The sequence below is a fragment of the Schistocerca piceifrons genome, chromosome 7, assembly GCF_021461385.2.
Source record: "Schistocerca piceifrons isolate TAMUIC-IGC-003096 chromosome 7, iqSchPice1.1, whole genome shotgun sequence".
NCBI lineage: Eukaryota > Metazoa > Arthropoda > Insecta > Orthoptera > Acrididae > Schistocerca > Schistocerca piceifrons.
In genome coordinates this window covers 18,529,533-18,550,390 of record NC_060144.1, presented here as the reverse complement: position 1 = coordinate 18,550,390, position 20,858 = coordinate 18,529,533, and the positions used below count along the sequence as shown (strand labels likewise).

The window sequence follows — 20,858 nt, the reverse complement described above, 5'->3', positions numbered from 1 at the left end:
ACTACCAACACAATACTGTCTGCTTAATTTTATACTGGCGAGTCAGTCTCTCGTGATATCTAATGGTTAATTTCCCAGCATATACAGAGTGCCGGAATACTTTAGGCCAGAGAGTGTAATAGCGTAAAAATCAGTTACAGTATGCTAGCAAGATTATTTCAGAGCATCTTCATCGCAGCGAAACAGAAATAGAGAGAGAGAGGCAGAGAGAAGGAGACGGGGAAGGAGAGGGATTTGTCACAGGGCCATTCCGCTGCACAGTCGAAGTTCCTGAGTCACAAAGGCGGAGAGTGTCAGAGATGAGAATATGTTCTATAAGCGTGGCGGCCGACAAATGAGCTGCATTTGGGCGTGCCGGTGCAGCGGCCGCACCTGCAGCGCCGTCGCTCTCGCCCTCCAAAATACCGGCGTCAGCGAAGGCGTCGGCGGCGGCGTCCCGGCGTGGTCCGCGCGGAGGCGGCGGCGGCGGCGGCCGAGTCGTCTATTCCTGGCGGCCGGGGGCGCGCCCCACCGCCACCGCCGCCGCCGTGGTGCCGTGTGCAACCGGGGAAAGACTAGGCCGGCCGCGCGCCCGCCGCCTCCATTCGAATACGCGCGGTAGTCCAGTGACTGGAAAGCAGCCCCCTCGCTAGTTTCCGGCCTCGCCTACCAACGAAAGCCGAACAGGTACGTGCGCCCCGGCGCCCTACTAACCAGCCACCAGCCGCGGCGCGCTAGCCGTAGCCGACTGCAGACTCCGGCCGCCGCCACGCCGGCGCCCTTCGCAGGAGTTGCCGCTTTCTCGTGAATCCGACACCGACCGCGAGGACAGCCCTGGTGCTCCGACCGCCCTCGGCTACGCTGCGTCCGCGGCACACCAGTGTCTCGTCTGTTCCTTTTATTTTTTGGATGAGAATGGAAATCAGCACCTCTAATTCGACGAGCGGCAAAAGTGGTGACGGCGAAATCATTTTTTAATATTGCCGGTTTTTTTAGACACTGCACTGTGGGGTGTGTGGAGGACATCGATGTTTTTTGTGTGTCTCGCTTGTGGGCTGTGAGGGAGGAGTAGCAGTGTGGGGAGACGAGTGACTCTATATACGCAGCAACGTCACAGCTGCTACCAGTCTGTGTTCCACGAATAGTCTGCTCGTTTCGTCCGCTCCTCCCATTGGCCGCTTAGAACTGGATAGCGCTCGAACTTCCCCGCCCCCCCCCCTCTCCACTCTTTTCCCCTCTCCCTGACACTCTACCCAAATCTCGCAAAAAAAGCGCCACCAACTCTCTTTCTTGCCAACCATGGGGTTGGCCTAACTTCCGTAATTATTCCATGCACACAGCTCCTGCTTTTTAGATGTCGTCACCCTTGAATAACGTTCTTCATTTGCAGTCAGACTAATGTTAACAAAAAACGTACGGAATACTAAAATTTTCTCAGTGCATTTTCCAGAAGATGTACGGGATAATTCTGTATAGTTCGATGAAATCTTGTCATTTTCAGAGTAGCTGAATACGTAGTCCAGAATTACTGGTGCAGCGAACGTCACTTAAGTTATTTTTGAGTAATAGGAAACGGTAGACACACACGCCGGTTGGGATGTGCTGCAAAGAGAGAGCCCTCTAGCTATTTCTACGTGTTAGGTTCTCTACTTACTAGAGCCTTCGCGTAAGACAGCACAAATGCAGAATTGTTACAGAGCTGACTCTGGATGGAAGTCTGAAGTCATAAAGTGAAACAGAATAATACACCACTAGCAATCTCTACAAGAGAACGAAAGGGAAAAATAAACTTTGTAAGGGAAATATTCAGCAGAGTTTCTAACGTAGTGTCTACGCAGTGTGCACCCTATGGTCTTTCCATAAACAGTTCTTCCTCTCGTTTTTGTTCGTCGCTGTCAGATTTATCCGTAGAGAAGTCGTGTAGTCTCCTCTCCCTTCACAGCATCACAGAAAGAAATAGCCACCTCATACAGTGATCTAAAGGGTTCTCCACGGTCGTTTCTTCGTGCACCTTGCGAACCGGGTCTGTTTGCAGGGCGGTAGTGTTCGGATGAAGTCCATCCGAACAATCACACATCAAAATTGCCTTTTCCATATTCAACACTTACTGCTACGAATCTACAGGGCAAGATCGGTTCGATTTGGCATTTATTGGTTGCAATATTTTTCGTCTATTACACTTCATTTCCCTCTAGAATACCCGTTTCTGTCTCTCACACACTTCCATTTGTGCTACTGCCTTCCTTCCAAAATTTTATTCAGTATAGAGCAAATGTGCCGTCTGAGGAAAACGTTCACCATGTCTCACCTGTTTCTTTCCTCTACTAGACTTCACGATGGCATACCCTAGCTATCTGAAGACATCGCTCTTATATTCGCAAAACACTGGACACTTCACGAAGGGAATAACATTAACCGATAAAGGTAGTGCAGTGTTTAGACAACACAAGCTTTCAGGGGAGCGGAGTCCAAATTCCCCTCTGACCATCATTATCCAGGCTTGCCATGGTTTCCTTATATCAGTTCACATGAATACCTATTCAACTCCTTCTCTAAGCCGTTGCAGATATCTTTACCCATCTCTACCCATTACCAACTAACTTTCCATCTCTACTGTCCTCAATTTTGACAGAAACTTAACACAGCATATTCCTTCTGAAACAACAGCCCCGCAAAAAGTATAACTAGAGTAGTTTAGTTTCTGGAGACCGATTAGTAAAGTTCCATATCAGTGAACAGTAATCTCAGCCTCGAAAATACTAACTTCGATTATGACTAATTTGCGGCAGAGGTAGACCGCAGATTCAACATTATACTTATTTTCAGTAAGAGTTACCGATAACCTGTAATAACTTTCACTTTTCTTTTAATAAAGACTTAGCAACACCTTAACAAGTGCAGGGCAGCCAATAATAGTAACAACTGGATTCGTTTCGACTTGTGAAGAATCTTGTGAACGCCTCCATCAGTAATTTGTTATTCAATGGGAACATACTACGTGGAAGTTACTTCTAACGCTGACGGGACAGTGGCAATATTTATCTTTGAAGACTTGCTGCGCTGCTACAGCAAAGTGGATTGTTGTTACGAATGGAAATGGAAATTTCTTTTTACAACGTAGAATTTTCACGGAGAGTTCCCTAGGACACGCTGCTTCTGTAGCGCAGTGTTGCCTAACCTCCAGCATTCGTATCACATAACCGAAAGCCTTACACCGGGAGCATTGCTGAAACTCTGTAACAGCTAGTCAGCCGGTAATACACGACGTACAGAATACAGGGCACTTAGAGGGCTCGGTAGGAGGTGGTAATGTATGATGTATTGAGTACGTTGCGGTAAAATGACAATGCCACGCCGAATATAACTACAAACACACTTTTTTAAACACTTTCGTAAGCAACTTCTAAATGTAAAATATTTATGAGTCGGAGGGAAATTCTGGGAATGAAATGTGCGCTGCATCACAGGTGTACAATAATAATACCTACGCGAGAAAGCTAGAAAAAGTACAGACACGTTGGGCAATAAGAAACAGTGTCCTATTTACGACTTCGGTTGTGGTTATCTACCAAGTCGTGGAAAAACAAAGACATTACATCTCATTGTTTCTGCTGCCAGTTTATGTATTAAACTGAATATTTTTGTCTTATTCCGCATAGTTAAAAGAGATCGCTGTGACCTGCTGATATTCGTACTCAAAAAGTTTATATTACAATTCATTAATCATTATAATATATTGCAATTAAAGATGACTCTTCCTGGTACGAAATACTCATCGGGAAACGCGACTTGAGGAATAATTGAATGTCTCAGCTGCCTATTACTGGCTAGTCCTCTTGCTCCTTGAATCCAGGATAAAACGACTTTCAAATTTGCATTTGAAGAGGGTATCACTCCAAAATCATCAGAGATGAATTTCGGTAAGTTTAAACAAGAGTGGAAATCGGTTATGGCGTGACATCCTTTCACGTAGTGGTAATCATGAGATGATGAAACTATTTTACCAGAGATGTTACGTCGTTTGTGACAAGAGAGCGGCAATTATCTCAAAGAAAAAGTGAAGAAGTCCAGTACTTGGCAAGGGAAGAGTCGGTCGTGATTATCTAGTGGTGCAACTCGGGATAAATATAGCTCGCAGAATTTATCACGTAAAAAACATCGTGCCTAGTGAACAACAGCTGTAAGCGAATATGAGTCAAAGCCTTGGCTACAGCACTCTGCGAGACTTGGCTCGCGAAGAAAAAACGTTACAATGTGCACAATAATGATTGCAAAAATCAGGTCCTCGTGTAAGTTCTTACTAGCGTCTACACGTATATCAACAACCATCTATGTAATGAATAGCGGAAAGCACCCTGTATCTTTATTCGTTGCTTCCAGGCCCCTAGCATCGCTCGGTCCTCTTCAGCCCGGGTACGCAGCAGCATCCGAAAATGACGATATGCCACCGTAAACCTCTTTTCTAAATTTACACAACGAGGCTTCGCGAAGTGAGCGTCGTTTTCCTTCCAGAGATTCCCATTTCGGGTGCCTGAGAACTTTTGCAATATATCCATCACATTCCTCAGCTTATTCGATCAGATCATTAAATAGTAAACGAGTGAAACAGCGAAGAAGTTCAGACAACGAATTAAGAGCGTACCCAGGATCTTAGCAGTGGGGAGCGGGATACATAGTACACATGGTCCGGAAAATATTTCATATACCTTGAGTACATCCAAATTACATCATCCACCGTGGGAGCTGAAGAGGTAAGTTGGGTTGCCTACCTTAAAGTAAATGAAATATTTTCTGGGCCAGGTTTACTTTACCCACCCTCTACCTACAACGTACTTAAACGGGAGGTGGAGTTTGCATGAGATTTCAATATATTATTTTGCCGTCAGGCACCGAACTATCACGTACACGTGAATACTTTTAGTAGGTTTTGTGCAATCGCTGGTAACACGAGGAAAAAATTGCGAATTGGAAGTATAATGTTACTGTATCCTTTTAGAACTCCTTCTCAGTCAGAAGGATAATAGCTGCGAACGGCGAAATAATTTTGAAATTTCTTGACAAATGGTGCCATGTCCATTTGCTGTTCGTCGGAATCTATCACAAGTTTGGCGTTCTTCAAACAGATATTGATTTCATATGTCTATCCATGTGGTGTAGCAGGACGAAACTTTCTCTAGCGCATTTTCTTTTTTTTTTTTTTTTTTTGTTCGAGGGAAAAAGGGGGCAATTGCCCACCCCTCCTCGTCGTTGGGCACGCACTGAACCCATATGTGGGAGCAACTAGGTCCTCAGCATGGTCCGGTCGGGGTAAACTTGTGTTCCCGTGCTTTCCTTGTCATTGCAGCCAGACGCTTTCCGCACCCGCACTTTCCACCCTCATCCACTCCTTCTTTTCTCCTGTCCCTACCATAATCGAGCTAATGCCCCGTCTCTAATGACCTCGCCGACGACTGCACATAAAGCTGTAACCTTCCTTCCTCCTTCTAACAGATAGCACGAGAATCTTTGTCGGTGTGATGTGTTTTCCAAAATTTTCCTGCAAAGGAAACTCTTCTTTTAGCTCTTGCTACAACCAGTTTTAGTACCTGGTTGCACATCACATTCTTTTGTATCAAAACACCCAGGTGTATAATTCGTATGTCAGAGTTCCTACTTGGAACTTTCATCCTCTAATTTATAGGGTGCCCAAAATAGACTGGTCCAGAAAATATTTCATGCACCTTATGACAGGGTCCGCTTTCGTAACTGAGTAGGCAGCTTGGTTGACAGCCATGCAGGGGACCATGGTTCGATTTCCGGTATGGTCAGAGATTTTTCTTTCGTGGGAGGACTGGTACAGGATGCATTCAGCCTCATGATGCCATCTGAGGAGCTGCTCGACCGATTAGCAGCGGTTACAGCGTCAAGAAACCCGACAGCAACCGGGAGATCGATGTGGTGACGACATTCCCCTCCATGTCGGATTCAATGACGCCATTGGCATCGGATGACACAACGGTCGGTCAGTTTCGAATGGCCCGTCTAGGGCCAGAATTTGGAACGTTACCTTACCATACCTTAAGATAGGCAGCCCAAGTTACTTCATCTGCACACGGGGCGGATGATGTAAAATGGGTTACCTATCGTACAGAGCACGAAATACATTATGTGTCAGGTTTACTTTGCCCACCTTGTACTTGCAATATATTTCTATTTACTGAATGTAAGACATACCACCATTAACGCATTTATAAATGCAGCCAGGTGGAAATTTAGCGGGTTTTTGCAATCAATGTGAAAACCAACTTTTAATGTCAGAATGTTCTACAGTGACTCCGTCCGTTAAATATACAGTATTCTGTACATGGTGCGAGAGACTGAAAAAGACGGGAGTGAAATGATTGAAAGTTGGACACCCTTAGCGCTTTGCTTTACAGATGGTGTTGTTTGTGAATTTTCATCAATCGAATCAATTGAGGTGAAATCTAAGGGAAGAAGGTTATAAAAAAATCTGCAAAAAACTAATGATACCCGAATAAGCCACACTTCTCTCACTCTTTTTTTTAACTTCATTTTATTATGTGCACATAACTGGACTTAATCAGTGCCCGGAAGTCAGATCCGAAGGTCGTCTCAATCGTTAGTGTCATAAAGAGTCATAAAACACATAATATTTTGGCGATAAATTGCAGTCAAAACACGGGAAATTAATATAAAAGCATTTGCGTGGATCGTTAGTTTCGGAAGAAAAGATATGGATGTCTGAAAATTTACTTTAATAACAGTATTCACTTATTTCATGTTGAAATTCATTTTCTACCATCGTAGAACCTTAAGATTAAATTGTTAACACTGTAAGATTGTCCTTGAGCGATCTAAAGTCAATATTTTACTAATTTCAGAGCCATACAAGTTACAGAATTCCTAACGGTCTCAACAGATGGGTATCGTTTTATAAAGTAAAACTTTTTTAACAAATGATTCAGCTTTTAATTTTAACGGAGATGTAGTGTAACGTTTCATTTAAACGAGAAAAGCTGACAAGATGCAAATAAACAATTCAAAAGGCAGAGTCACGAACATGAAATAACTGCTTTCGAAGTTTACTCCGCGCCACCTCGCAAGGAACGACGCAAACGTCATTTAAGCTTCCAAATCAACGTCATGCCACTACGCATCGTGTGCCCTATTTGAAGTGTGGAAGCATAAAAAGATCAGTGTATTCTGCAACACGCCATATTAAAGGGGCACATTAACGTCTCTCTAACCTGTAACGTCTTATAACCTGAAAATTATGACGAGATTTGTCGAAACGTGACAGAATACAGATGAGTTCATAGAATGACGGTTGTGATGGCTATAAGACGCCCTCTCGGACGAATAGCTAAGGAGGGGGGCGGGGGGGAGGGGGGGGGGGTGACAGGAGGAGAGGTGGTCATATTTACTGCAACATGTCAAGAAAGCTTTTTAATGTTGTGCTGTATGTGTGAAACATTTCTGTCGCCATACACGGCAGTTGGTGTTTTGTAGCAATAAATGAAGAGTTTCCCATAAAATAGTGTTTACAATTGTGTTGTGTGTTTCGACAGGAACCTAAGGAATGTTCTATATGAAATAGGTAATAAAAACAGGAACTTACGGAATATTCTACATGAAATAGGTAATACTGAGATACTAGTACCACCGCTGGGGAAAAAGCTACCAGTTGCCATAATTTTTAAAAATGAAATATCTGGAGATGACGGTGTGCGGCGGAAAACTGCCAAGTGCTCTTTAGATTAACTTATTTCGGCCTTTACACTAAATATCTCCACGGCCAATAGGAAACGTAAACGACGTCTTAAATAAATCTGTTTTTTAAATAACTAATGCACTATCGCACTGCGACGCGATGACATGGTCTGGCAATTGTCTATGATCGAAAACGGGAAAGAAAATTAGGATTTAACGCCCGGTCACCTTAATCTATTTTGGGCAACTACTAAAAACCTAAATCATAAGTCGTCGGAAGCGGTTGTGTTTGCCGATGATTCTGTAGTCTACAGGAAAGCAGTATCACACGAAAATTGTGAACAAATCAATGAGGATCTGTAGAAAATAAATGCGTGGTGTAGCCTAATGGCTGGTGGTTATCTCTGAATATTAGTAAGTGTAACCTACTGCGTATAACAAGGCGAAAATCCCCATTAATGTATGAGTACAAAATAAATGATCAGTCTTTGGAAGCGAACAGGTAGGTTAATCGAACAGGTAGGTTAGAAAATTTAAAAATGGAAATGGATAGGTTAAAGTTAGATACAGTGGGAATTAGTGAAGTTCGGTGGCAGGAGGAACAAGACCTTTGGTCAGGTGAATACAGGGTTATAAATACAAAATCTAATAGAGGTAATGCAGGAGTAGGTTTATTAATGAATAAAAAATAGGCGTGCGGGTAAGCAACTACAAACACCATAGTGAACGCATTATTGTGGCCAAGATAGACACGTAGCCCACGCCTATTACAGTAGTACAAGTTTATATGCCAACTAGCTCTGCAGATGATGAAGAAATTGATAAAATGTATGATGAGATAAAAGAAATTATTCAGACAGTGAAGGGAGACGAGAATTTAATAGTTATGGGTGACTGGAATTCGGCAGTAGGAAAAGGGAGAGGAGGAAACATAGTAGGTGAATATGGATTGAGGGTAAGAAATGAAAGAGGAAGCCGTCTGGTAGAATTTTGCACAGAGCATAACTTAATCATAGCTAACACTTGGTTCAAGAATCATAAAAGAAGGTTGTATACATGGAAGAATCCCGGAGATACTAAAAGGTATCAGATGGATTATATAATGCTAAGACAGAGATTTAGGAACCAGGTTTTAAATTGTAAGACATTTCCAGGGGCAGATGTGGACTCTGACCACAATCTATTGGTTATGAACTGCAGATCAAAATTGAAGAAACTGTAAAAAGGTGGGAATTTAAGGAGATGGGACCTGGATAAAGTGAAAGAACCAGAGGTTGTACAGAGTTTCAGGGGAGCATAAGAGGACAGGAATGGGATAAAGAAGTACAGTAGAAGAAGAATGGGTAGCTCTGAGGGATGAAGTAGTGAAGGCAGCAGAGAATCAAGTAGGTAAAAAGACGAGGGCTAGTAGAAATCCTTGGGTAACAGAAGAAATATTGAATTTTATTGATGAAAGGAGAAAATATAAAAATGCAGCAAATGAAGCAGGCAAAATGGAATACAACCGGTTGTGAATGCTCAAAAATGCAGATTTAGCGGGCCAACCACTACGGCCACCTCGCTGTTATTTGTGCAGTTTGCAGTTATAAAGAAGGTGAGTGCCATCTAAGAGGGATCACGTTGCTAGACTGCGCCAGAATGCTAGGAATACTACATGTTAGTCTTAACGACTGAAGCATGCAGTATTTTATAACTGAGGTGCGTTCATTCGAAACAGTTGAGTAATCAATCACTGTGTGTTCCATGCTTCAACCCTATAAATGACATAACACTGCCGTCGACTACTGTGTTAAGTTTGTCAACCCTGAAGTATTCTTCGGGTTTTACGTGAAGTGTGCATACTTCCCTCTCAGCGAGAAGAATTTCCTTTTGCTCGTCTTTATGGTTGTTGAATATAAACATGATGTTCTCCGACAGATACAGATCCCCTTACCTCGTAATGATTTACGCAACCTGCACGTGTTCATAGGAGACAGCGTCAACAAAACTAAATCACCCGTCAAATCGAAGTCAGAGCTTCACTAACACGTCTCCTATAAAAGAGAGCCTTCTTCCAATCTGAGAAGCACAGTTATGAAGAATTTACTTCGCCCTAAAATCCCAAAAGACAACAAAATATTTCTAGAGCCACAAAAATTTTAGCGCTAACGGGGCATCGAAACCGGACACTGTTCCAACACAACCGTGGACGACACGCGGTGTCGTATACTTTAAAAATAAATGCTGCTGCAACTTAATGAATTTGAGAGAATTTTTAATACCTGTGACCGTCCTCCAGCTGGTTCCAGTTGCGTAATCTGTGGTTCATAACTGAAATTTAATGGAACCTTCAGCCTCAATCTTGGTTCTAAAACCGTGATTTATTGTGTGTTGGAGGTACATTCTCTGAACTTACGACCAACCAGTATAACGACATGCAGTTGAAAACGCTCTCCAAGCCACAGAGCGTCTTGAAATTTTCACATGTTATTTAATCATCAAAGCAATGTAGCTATCCACTTGAAGCATTTCAGCACTTGTTAAAGGTAAATTTACCACACTGTTACTGAGCGATGAAAGAACAATAGGATACCTGCTGATGTCGAATACCTTTGACAATAGCGCTCTTAGTCAAGACGTTTCTTAAACATTTATGACGGTAACCACGTTGACAATGCCTTGTGAGTTTTATACCACAATTTCTTACGACAACGCAGTTTCTACCCATTTGTCTCAAACGAAAATAGGAAAATGAAGTTCGCCATGAATGGAAAATTACACAAAGTTTTAGACAGTGTTCAATACAAATTGTATTACGAGTGATTAAAAATTAGTTCTAACTACAGGCTAAATGAATTCTCTCCGAGATTTAGAAATTATGGCTGGAATTCCACTCAGCTTCTCGGAGAAAATCTTATCACCAGCAATTAATAGTGTATTATGCTAATATTTTAGTTACGGGAACGAGAAGTGATCGAAACAATTGTAAACTGAATACGATTTAGAAAAAACACGCGTAGATCAATGAACCCAAGAGCAGATACGGGATGTCGACATACGGCAACATAAAAAAGAGATGGCGAAAAAATTTGCCTTTGATTGCTGAGCTGGTATTAATGATGATTGATTTTGGATCTATTCTAGGCATGCATAAAAAAAGTCGTCACCGCAACTAACAGTTCTTAACAGTTCTACAAAAATAAACTAGCGCAATCTGTTTGGAAAAATGTGCCTTGCGTGAACGTCTCAATGAAGGACCACGCCCACTTGGTCGGCCTATTTATATGGGTCGCTTGGCCGTCTCGCACAATATCGTGGAAAGCGCTGTAACCTTACCTGCGGCGCGCCAAATTTGGACCGCGCCGATGGGTGGGGAACAGCCTGAGAACAGTGGTGGGGGGCCAGCCTGGCCCGTGGCCATCGCTTGCGTAACTCTGAAGCTCAGTTTCAAGTTTCCAGCTGGCCATCTCGCGTTCCAATGTGTCCTTGCGACCAAATGGTTTCTCATCGTCCGAAGAATCGTGCTGTAATGGTTCACTGTAACAAAGCTTTACAAAAAGAAAAAAAAAAATTCCCTCCATCCACTGATCGAGCTGTCATGACACTGTAATATCGCATGGAAAAGAGAAAAAAAGAATAATGTTCACTGCACATATTATGTATTGTACTTAACAAAAAAGTTTCTGAATTTCATTGTTTTCACCTACGCAGTATTTACGTAGCATCTAGGTTATAAATAAACTTAACCCGCTATACCCCATTCTAGCATACACTTCACACCCTGTGCTTACCACGCAACACTTGTTTACGTTTCTGCGTGTTCTCAGTGGGTGGCAGCATCGACTTGAATAAAGTAAAAAAGAAAGATAATTTATCGATAAATCGCCAAACTGAGTATGATACAACCGGCCTTCGGCTGAAATCAGTTGATTTGGTTGCGATAACGAACACATCCAGTGTAGCCCGAGGCCTGGATTAAGTTGAAAGGTGGTAATTTGCTTGAGAGTTGGCAAAACAAACGAAGGTTGTGTCGGCAGCTGTGCTTGTGGCGTTGCCTTTGTTTACTTTCTATATTTAATAAAACAATTTCTGCAGAACACACTTGTACCGTACTCATTTTAGTTGCTCATGTTTATCGCAGTACTAGCATTTCTTCGAGAAATAAAATTAATTTTTGTTTTTTAGTAATTTAGTACTAGACTGTGTTTAGAATATGCTAATATATCAAATACCCTTCTCTAATGAATATGTAATTGTTTATTTCAACACAACAATACGATATATTTTTTTCGATTGCGCACTGGCTTTGATCAGCCATGACCTATATTTTCACACTCCAGTGGCATTGTTTTCAAAATTTTGTAATGAAAGTATGGTTCCTCCACTTATTTACTGCTGTCTTGTCATATGCAATATGCTACTTCCACGATCTTGACAAATCTCCGTTCGTGTGTTAAACACACACAAGCTCCAGGCTGTACAGGAAGTCGTGTGGTAGGTAACCTATTCCAATCTCCTTGGAGTTCACTCCAACCACATTGATGGAGTCAGGAATGCGTTTTATTATTTAAACAATTATTTCAGTAATACTTATGTGAGTAGCAATGCCATTAATTAGGATATAATAGAAAACTATATCCACTATATCCTCTGCGTAAACAAGGGCAAGCGCAAACAATGTAACGCGTACACTAGTATTTATTTACTTGGCTACTTATGGACGAACAACGTTTGGCTCGGCAACTATTAAGTGCATAGAATGAAATTTTCACTCTACAGTGGAGTGTGCGCTGATATGAAACTTCCTGGCAGATTAAAACTGTATGCCGGACCGAGACTCGAACTCGGGACTTTTGCCTATTAAGTGCGTTTTGTTGGGTACACACTTACCTTATTCTGCTGCAATAAAAACCATAAAAGCTTCTAGCAACAAAACCAAAGCACCGAATAACACTAAGGCCACCTTTTATTGTAAACATTCGTTTATTTTGTGACGTCAACGCCAGCGGGATATTTGAAAGATAGCCCAAGAGGGTGTAATTATGGCATTATTGTTTCGGTAGCTGGTAGGTGTATCAGATTTTCAGAAAATTATTATTATTTGTGTTACAAGAGATAGTACAGAGAATGTTCTTTTTGCCACAAGTTAAATCTGCCGTCCGTTACGGTACTTACAGTATATGTACTTCTCAAATAGAAATGTCGAAGGCTAGGCTGTTTGACTCTTCTCCTAGAGCAGCAGCGACAATTTAGTATTTCGAGGTTATACAATGCGCTTTCCTTCCTCATACTTCAAGAATTTTTAAATGTTAAATAGTGCTAACAGCGCACAGCAATTTAATATTATCTTACCGACACTTGTTTGTTGATACTGGCTACAGAGGTGGTTCCAAAAATATACTTTTCTTCTCTTTTAAATGTTCACAAGGTATCCAAAAAATTCGTCTCACGTGAGATTTGCTGCAAAAAGCTATATAATGAACTCGATACTTGTATTAGAAAGTCATTTGCATTGACTGTAGAAATTCAAATAAAAAAGCGATAATATAAAATGCCCTCTAACAAAATTAGGTAACACTTTCTTTGCGGGGTCTTAAACAGTGTGTAATGATAGACATGATTAAATGTACAGCGAAAGAAATCTTATTTCAAACAGTACCAACCAAAATGTAACGATGTGTCCCGCAATTTAGTTCCGTAAGTTTTCTTAACTTTTTCCTTAAATAGCTTCTTTAAATAACATCTTTTCGTAAATAAAACAATGCGAAGCAGATTTATATGCATGTGCATAATAGCACTCCCAGAAATCAAGCTTATATGCAGGATATCAGGAGGGGATGGAAATTTTGTGATTCCCAAGGATAAATGTGAATTAGAAGGCTGTTATGTAGAAAGTTGTATCATTTCATTAACTCTGTGTAGGAAGCAAAAGTGACATGTCATTTTGTGTCCGCCTCCCCCTCCTCGTTTTCAGAAATTAGTCGCCTCTCCTTGGTTATATGATTAAAAATAAATCTAAATCCATTGATCGTGGAAACGGTTTCCCTTTCCTTTTAAAAATAAGTTCTAAATACGCATTCCTCTGTAACAGAAATAAATTTCTGTTTCTTATTCCAGTGCTGAATATTAAAAGAAGAAAATTCATTTATATGTAAGATATTTCCTGAGATCTTTAAAATCTTTTAGTGAAAACTGAAAGAACTAGACCTGTTGTATTATCCTAGTTTCAGTACTATGTGCTGTCGATTAAACTGAGTGAAAAGGATGAAAGAACAAAATTTCTTTGTTTTACTCTAATAACAAAATTTTTTAATGTTATGATTTGTAAATTATTTCACTTTCCATCAGTAAAAGTGGGACATAAGTACAAAAATACCACCTAAATTTGTGTTGAGGTATTAAAGATAAAACACTGTTTAACTGTGTAAGTTTTGTGTGTAGAAAACTCATCAGTAAGTAGTTAAATTTGAGAAAATTTATCATGGAAGTAATTCAAAATTGATTAACATATTCAAAAACTATATGAATACTACTGAAAAGGAAAACAGAAGTTTTTGTTTGATATGAAAGGACAAAATTGTATTAATGAAGTCCAGTATAAATCCAAATTTCCCCTTTCATAAAAACACCATATAGACATTTTTATAACCTTTAACTCAGTAAAATTTCTCATAATAGGATCTGAACCTACTGACATGAAGGCATCACTTTCAGCAGCTAAAGTTGTCAGTCCACAGAACTGTTCTATAAAAAAGTATTAACTTAATGTATACATTGAGTTTTGAGAAATTTCTCTCATTATCATTTACAGATGTAGGTAAAGTCAATAGAATTCAGAACCTTACAAAAATATTAGGAAATTTGTCAGTTAAAATTGCTTTTTGTAATATGAGATAATAAGCTATGTGAAGAACTTCTAGCAAAAAGCCTGGATCCAAACTTCTTCTTTTAGTGAAATTTGAAATCCATTAAATGGGACCTTAATCAAAAAAGTTACTTTTCAAATACATTAGTACTAACTAGGAAAATATTTGATATCGAAATTAGTGATGGCTCATAACCACACATCCACAGTTATCTCACAAATGACTTATTTGCAGATTCATGCATACTGGAAAAATTTTGCTCATATTACTGTATACTTTCACCCCTGTCAGTTTTCACTGTTAATTATTTTTCACCCTGTATACAAATTTTGCCCCAAGCAGCTGTTTATGTCATTTGGACCTTAAATTGGCCTGGGGTACTGTAGCACAAACCAGTGCCTAGTACTAGTCACAGAAGAATGCATTTGAACTATAATTTTCACAAAGAAAATTCCACACTTGTAGCCCGTACAAGCAATTTTTTGGAAATTATTTATAGGTAAACTTAAGGAAATTAGGTATCACTAAACTAATATGAATGATACAGCAATATAATAATATTTTAGTTGTGAGATCTTCTTGGGACAAGCATAAAAATTCAGTTCACAAGATTTCCTGTTTATGACAGTTGTTTTTGATTTTAGTTTTTTCACTGTATGGTGTTAATAGGCAGCTCCTACTGGACAACACAAATTCACTTGCCATATCAGCAGAAGTATGTGCAGCTAATGCTCACGTAATAATATTGGACTAGGCTGATAACCATTCACCCAATGGTATATTTTGCTTCTGAACTGATAACTGATGACTGCTCATAGATTTCCAACTACATTGCAGAGAACATGTGAATTAGAAAAACATTAAACTTATTTGCCTTTATTTGTAGCAAATATCTTTCAATTAAAATGATTTTTTAATTGTTTCAGGTTACGTGAGTGATACCCGGCCAGCAAAATGCCTTTCAAGCCTATCGAGAACCCAAAGTGCCCTAAATGTGGCAAATCTGTGTATGCTGCTGAAGAGAGAGTAGCTGGTGGGCTGAAATGGCACAAAATGTGCTTCAAGTGTGGTGAGTATTGTGAAATGGCCTCAGCTAGTCACTCGCCATTGTTTCCTGTCAAGGGCTCCCACTTTCATCTCTCAGCTTTATTGGCCTAAAGTTTTCATTGTCATCTTTTATAAACATTCTAAGAAATACAAAATTATTGTGGCTTTTATGGCCGCTTGTTGCCATGTTGGTTGTTGGTTTCTGACTTGGATTCTTAAGCCAATGTTTGACAGTTTTTCTGGCATTTTGTCAGCACAAGTGCCTGACAGTGGCAAAGCTTCAGTGTCCTTTGTAAAAAAAAATCTAAAAATATTAGTGTCACTGTGAGAAAGAATGACTGTTCCCTGTAAAAAGGGAATTGCAAAAATTGCAGCAGTTAAATGTCAAAGCGAACGTATCTCAATCCCTTAGGCTGTGATGGATGCCATAATAAGCCATATTACCATTCTTAAGAATGAAGACATTTACTGTGATTGAATCAAAATTCGAAGATTACTATATTCACCTGATTGGAGGTGTGAAACGAACATGGGACTGTAGGTATGAAAACAGAAACTTTTATGGATAAAAATAAATGTTAAGTTCTTTCTTTGAGTGACATTGGTGAGCCTGTGTGTATTATATCTGTTGCTGGTAGTGGACACTATTCAAAAATTCTGTAAGCAGAAAACAAACAATTGTTATCATATTAACAACACAGGAGATTAACCTTGTACAGTCAAAAAGTGTTGTGCTTTTTATAGCTGATAATTAAGTCAGAAAGTTATCAGGCATATTTGAGGACATAACATTTGCTATCCAACTGTCGATCTGGACCATATGATCATAAAAAATATGTTACTGTCATGCTTTCTATCTGGCTTATGATTTTTTGTGTACTGTATGACTTGGACACTGTTCATGCTCACTTGATGTTGGGACTAGTGGCTATATTTATGCCTGTGTGGAAATTTATGTTTGAGACTTATGCCTGAAGCTGAGTCATATTACTCACATCTGCAATTTCAATCAATAAGAAATAAATTATTTGATATCTGTTAGTAGAAACAAACATATTTAAGAATATAATAGTTGCATAAGTAAAGTTAGCCAAATTTTTGACTAAGCTCCTTTTAACTTGAATTTTATGGCATACTAAACCCATTTTTATGTGTGATAAGTACCTTATTTAAATAATGAGAGAAAATGAGATTCAGATAAAAGCGGATAATATTCTCTGACTGCAGTTGTAATTTCAGATCGAACTCACTTAGCATTCTGATATAAAAAGAACTAAGAACTTCAGACAGAAGCAACCTGTAAGGTTGCAACAAAGAGAATATTCTACCATCCTTATGTGTGGTTGAACTTTCATTTTCTAAGAACTTGGCACACAGCGACAAGAGAAAATTTACTCTCAATATGAACTGTCCAGTGCATAATATCTTACTTTATGCTTTTTATAAGTACAAAAACTTTACTTGCGCAACTTTATAAAGAACTGGAAGGATGACTATTTGAGTTGGAAGTAAATGCAGCAACAAAGAGAAGGGTTTGGCACAGTATTTGTTTGTGATGCTGATAAAATCGTGTATTTGCCATCTGAGTGTCCAGCCCATACAACATAGATAAGACATACATTTGATCATAGCCATATCATAATTGCTAGACACATGGGGCAGTTATTTCTAATTCTATGCAGCCATGATGTCAAATGTCAAGCAATAATATGTTGCTTGGGTAAAATCATAATGTGTGGGTCAGTTGACATAGTCAACAATATACTGACATCAGTTTGATTGTAATGATAGACAGATGAACCACAGTTCAGCAAAACACTGTTGCTAGACAACAGTAAAATTAGCAACCGTTTAATCAGGAATTAATTCTACACTGAGGGGTACACTAGCCACTATCCCATATGAGTAACTCTGTTGATGTGCATCACAGGTGCAGAGATATTATCATAGGACACTGGGCATGTAAAAATCCCTTGTAGACTAAATAGGGATGGTTTGTCTTAGTAATGTCGAGTGTCAGGATATGACTGGGCCATAAGACATGTGAGGCACTGGGTCAGTCTTGCCAGCAGGGCACATTTCAGACTAATGACGTTATCTTTAGGAGGAATGCATATGTAATTGGGAAAATGAACTGCAGCATATCTGCCACCACTCATCACAGACAAATGATACAAAGACCTGTTAAGATGTTATGTGAACCCATTAATTTCCCTGCAACGCCCTATGTGCTCTGTGCATCACCCTACCCTGTAGTCGAGATATTTATAGAAGTATGAGAGCATTTGCCTGACCTAATAGATTACGTGACTGTTCAGCCTCAACTGTCACTGATCAGATCAAGTCACTTTTCCAGAAAACTCCTCAATTTCACTGAACATGCCTACAAGTCACCTACAATACTAAAGCCACTGATTACCATTCACAGGGTTAAAATGTACACTTCCATTTTACAGCCATACACTTGCAGTACAGTTGTCATTGGGTTCCATAGACTTTTTCAGACTTTATGTAAAGTTTTGTAGCCCGGCAGCTGAAGTTGTTAATGCATGCTTACACTACAACCTTTCTGCCCAATAATGGAACAAGCTCAGTGAGTCTTGCCAATGCACATAATCTCCAGTATCATTGCTGACCACATTGACTCTGCACCAGGTGAGGATATCAAGCTGGTCTGTGTTTCGAGCACTGTTTCCTGAAACGTGGTCTGTGACTGACTTCTTTAAGATCCGTCTAACCATTCCATTGTTAACAGAACTGTTCTCATTATTTGTTTCCTTTGGTCATCATACAAACACATTACGGGTTGTTATGAGCTTTCCAGATAACTTCAAGAGAGAGAACTGTTAATGGCTATTTCAACCCTTTTTTATCACAAAGCAGTCTTGAGCAAAGGTGTACAGAACATCACAATTGTTCCCTATAGAGTAGTACATAGGTGTAACAATTCTTGTAAACTTATTTCTATTTGGTAAAATATTAGAACAAAAATCTAGTTGTGATATACATAGTACACGAGCCAGACATAGATAAAACCTGACAAATATTACCTCAAAGTGTGTACCAATCTCTCTTCCACAAAAAATGCATTCACGGAGTCAGGCTGAACGTGTTTGTGGTTCAGTAATACATACAGTGTATCATAAAGTTTGTTGCAATATCTTTAACTGCCTGAAAAAAAGTGCTGTTGATAGAACTTGTAGAAATATCTATAGTGTGCACTTTCTACTCTGAAAAGGTGTGCTCCATACTTCCATTTCCCACTCCAACAACTACATTTTTGTGGTGAACGAATGAGATACACTCTTGTCAAATGATACAGAGCACATAATTTTCACTTCACACCACTGCACATAATCCACTGAATTAGCAGTACTAACAGATGCATGGTAAATGATCCCAACGAGCAAGCTGCACAAACAGTGATGTGCCTGTGTGAGCAGCAATATGCTAGCAGTGAGACTACAGTGTGAATATACCTTTACTATTTATAGTTGTGAGCTATTTGATTGTTAGTATCTTGAATAGTACTACTGACTTCAAATGAATCCTAAATATGGGCATATGTGTCATGTTGTTGAATGTGTTCCCTTTCTTCTTGCATTGCACAAAGTAAAAGAAACCTACTTCCACCACTGTTACTGCACTAATTCTGGTCACATGAAACACATATGGTAACCAGATTAAACACATATGGTAACTGATTTGATCTTCACTATTAGTTAAGAACTTGCCCTACTGCACACCAGTGATAACTACATTTCATTTAGCTTCACAAAATTGGCTGTCAAATATTGAGAACATTCCTCTCCTTCCCTCCACCTGTATTGTCTTCTTTTTAATATAAGATTTCACAATAATGTTAATAATACAGAGAATAGTCTCATATCAGATGTCATAAACACACTCTTCCAAACAGTTATTGGTTCAGTCTAGATAACACATAGTAAATTTAATATCAAAATGAGTAAAACTCAAGAAAAACAGATCGTAAGGCAATGTGAGCACCATGTTTGAAAATAAATATTTAGGTAATTGCCAGACAATTGACCAAAAATATTGAAATCAGATAATCTTTTCTACTTGATTTTTTATTTCTTGAATATTGTTTCTCACAGGGGATAATACCTGATAAAAAACTGTTTATTTTGGACGTGGAAGTCACTGAAATTTACACACACCACCAATAGTAGAAAAAGTATTTTGTAACAGATTAATGTTATCGTTATCACTTGCACATAATCTAGATATATTAGGCTGTTATCAAAGTGCTAAAACAGAAATATTTTTTGTAATAATAAGAAGAAAGCAAGGAAACCAAAACATTTGGGAAAGTCTGTAAGACAAATAAATACTGTTGTGACTCATGTGAAGTTAATTAGTAATTGTATTAGTTTTGTTTAATGGTGCAGTGTTCTGACATCTTACTCGACTGCATGACAGGAATGTGTAACAAGCTGCTCGACTCCACCAACTGCTCCGAGCACGAGGGGGAGCTTTACTGCAAGGTGTGCCATGCCCGCAAGTTTGGCCCCAAGGGCTATGGATTTGGTGGTGGCGCTGGCTGCCTTAGCATGGACACCGGAGACCACCTGCAGAAAGACGCTGAACAGTAAGTTTCTCGTTTACTCTGCATGTGCATGTAGCAATAAATACCACACATATTTAATTGTGAGGCTGTCTTTCCAATTCATTATAACAGTGCTGGTACTTTTGAGAGTAAGCAGTTTTTTCCTTCTTATTCAGATATCTGTTGAATTGCTCTGTGAGACATCACAAGGCTACATAGTTCTTGATTGTCTAAATGTAATGCTTCTTATTTTATATACAAAAAATTGATTAGATTCAGTTATTGAAATATTGTAGGCAAGCAAAATATGAATGCCTCTGTCATAAGTTTCAAATACTCATCTACACACACACACACACACACACACACACACACACACACACACACACACACACACACACACACACAGAATATTCTCAGCAATTTGCCATTTTTAGCTCCTACTCCCAAATTATCTTGTGACTGAAACACATCAGATTTAATTGCAAGTGAAGCACTATATAAATCACCCCATTAAGTAAGGTGTGTTGTGTCATCTACATATGTTTTTCTATGCAGAAATTTCAATATTCCCATGAAGCCAAATGTATTGTGAGAATTTTGTGCCCATTAACATGGTATTGTAAACAATGCCAGCTGAATTGAGACCATATTTTGTGCAATCAAATAAGCAAACACAGCCAATTTTTGACACAGGAAAAATAACT

General features: G+C 39.4%; 1 protein-coding gene across 4 annotated transcripts in view; it reads left to right on the top strand.

Annotated features, from left to right (window-relative positions):
* Positions 1–513: 513 nt before the first annotated feature.
* LOC124805139 (muscle LIM protein Mlp84B-like) overlaps positions 514–20,858 on the top strand; it is a 55,041-nt gene continuing 34,696 nt past the window's right edge. For all 4 annotated transcript variants that reach the window (XM_047265602.1, XM_047265605.1, XM_047265603.1 and 1 more), the window contains exons 1-3: positions 514–666; positions 15,461–15,603; positions 20,025–20,193. In XM_047265602.1, coding sequence (XP_047121558.1) covers positions 15,489–15,603; positions 20,025–20,193 — 284 coding nt within the window. In that variant the 5' untranslated portion in view covers positions 514–666; positions 15,461–15,488. The remainder of the gene's footprint in view (positions 667–15,460; positions 15,604–20,024; positions 20,194–20,858) is intronic.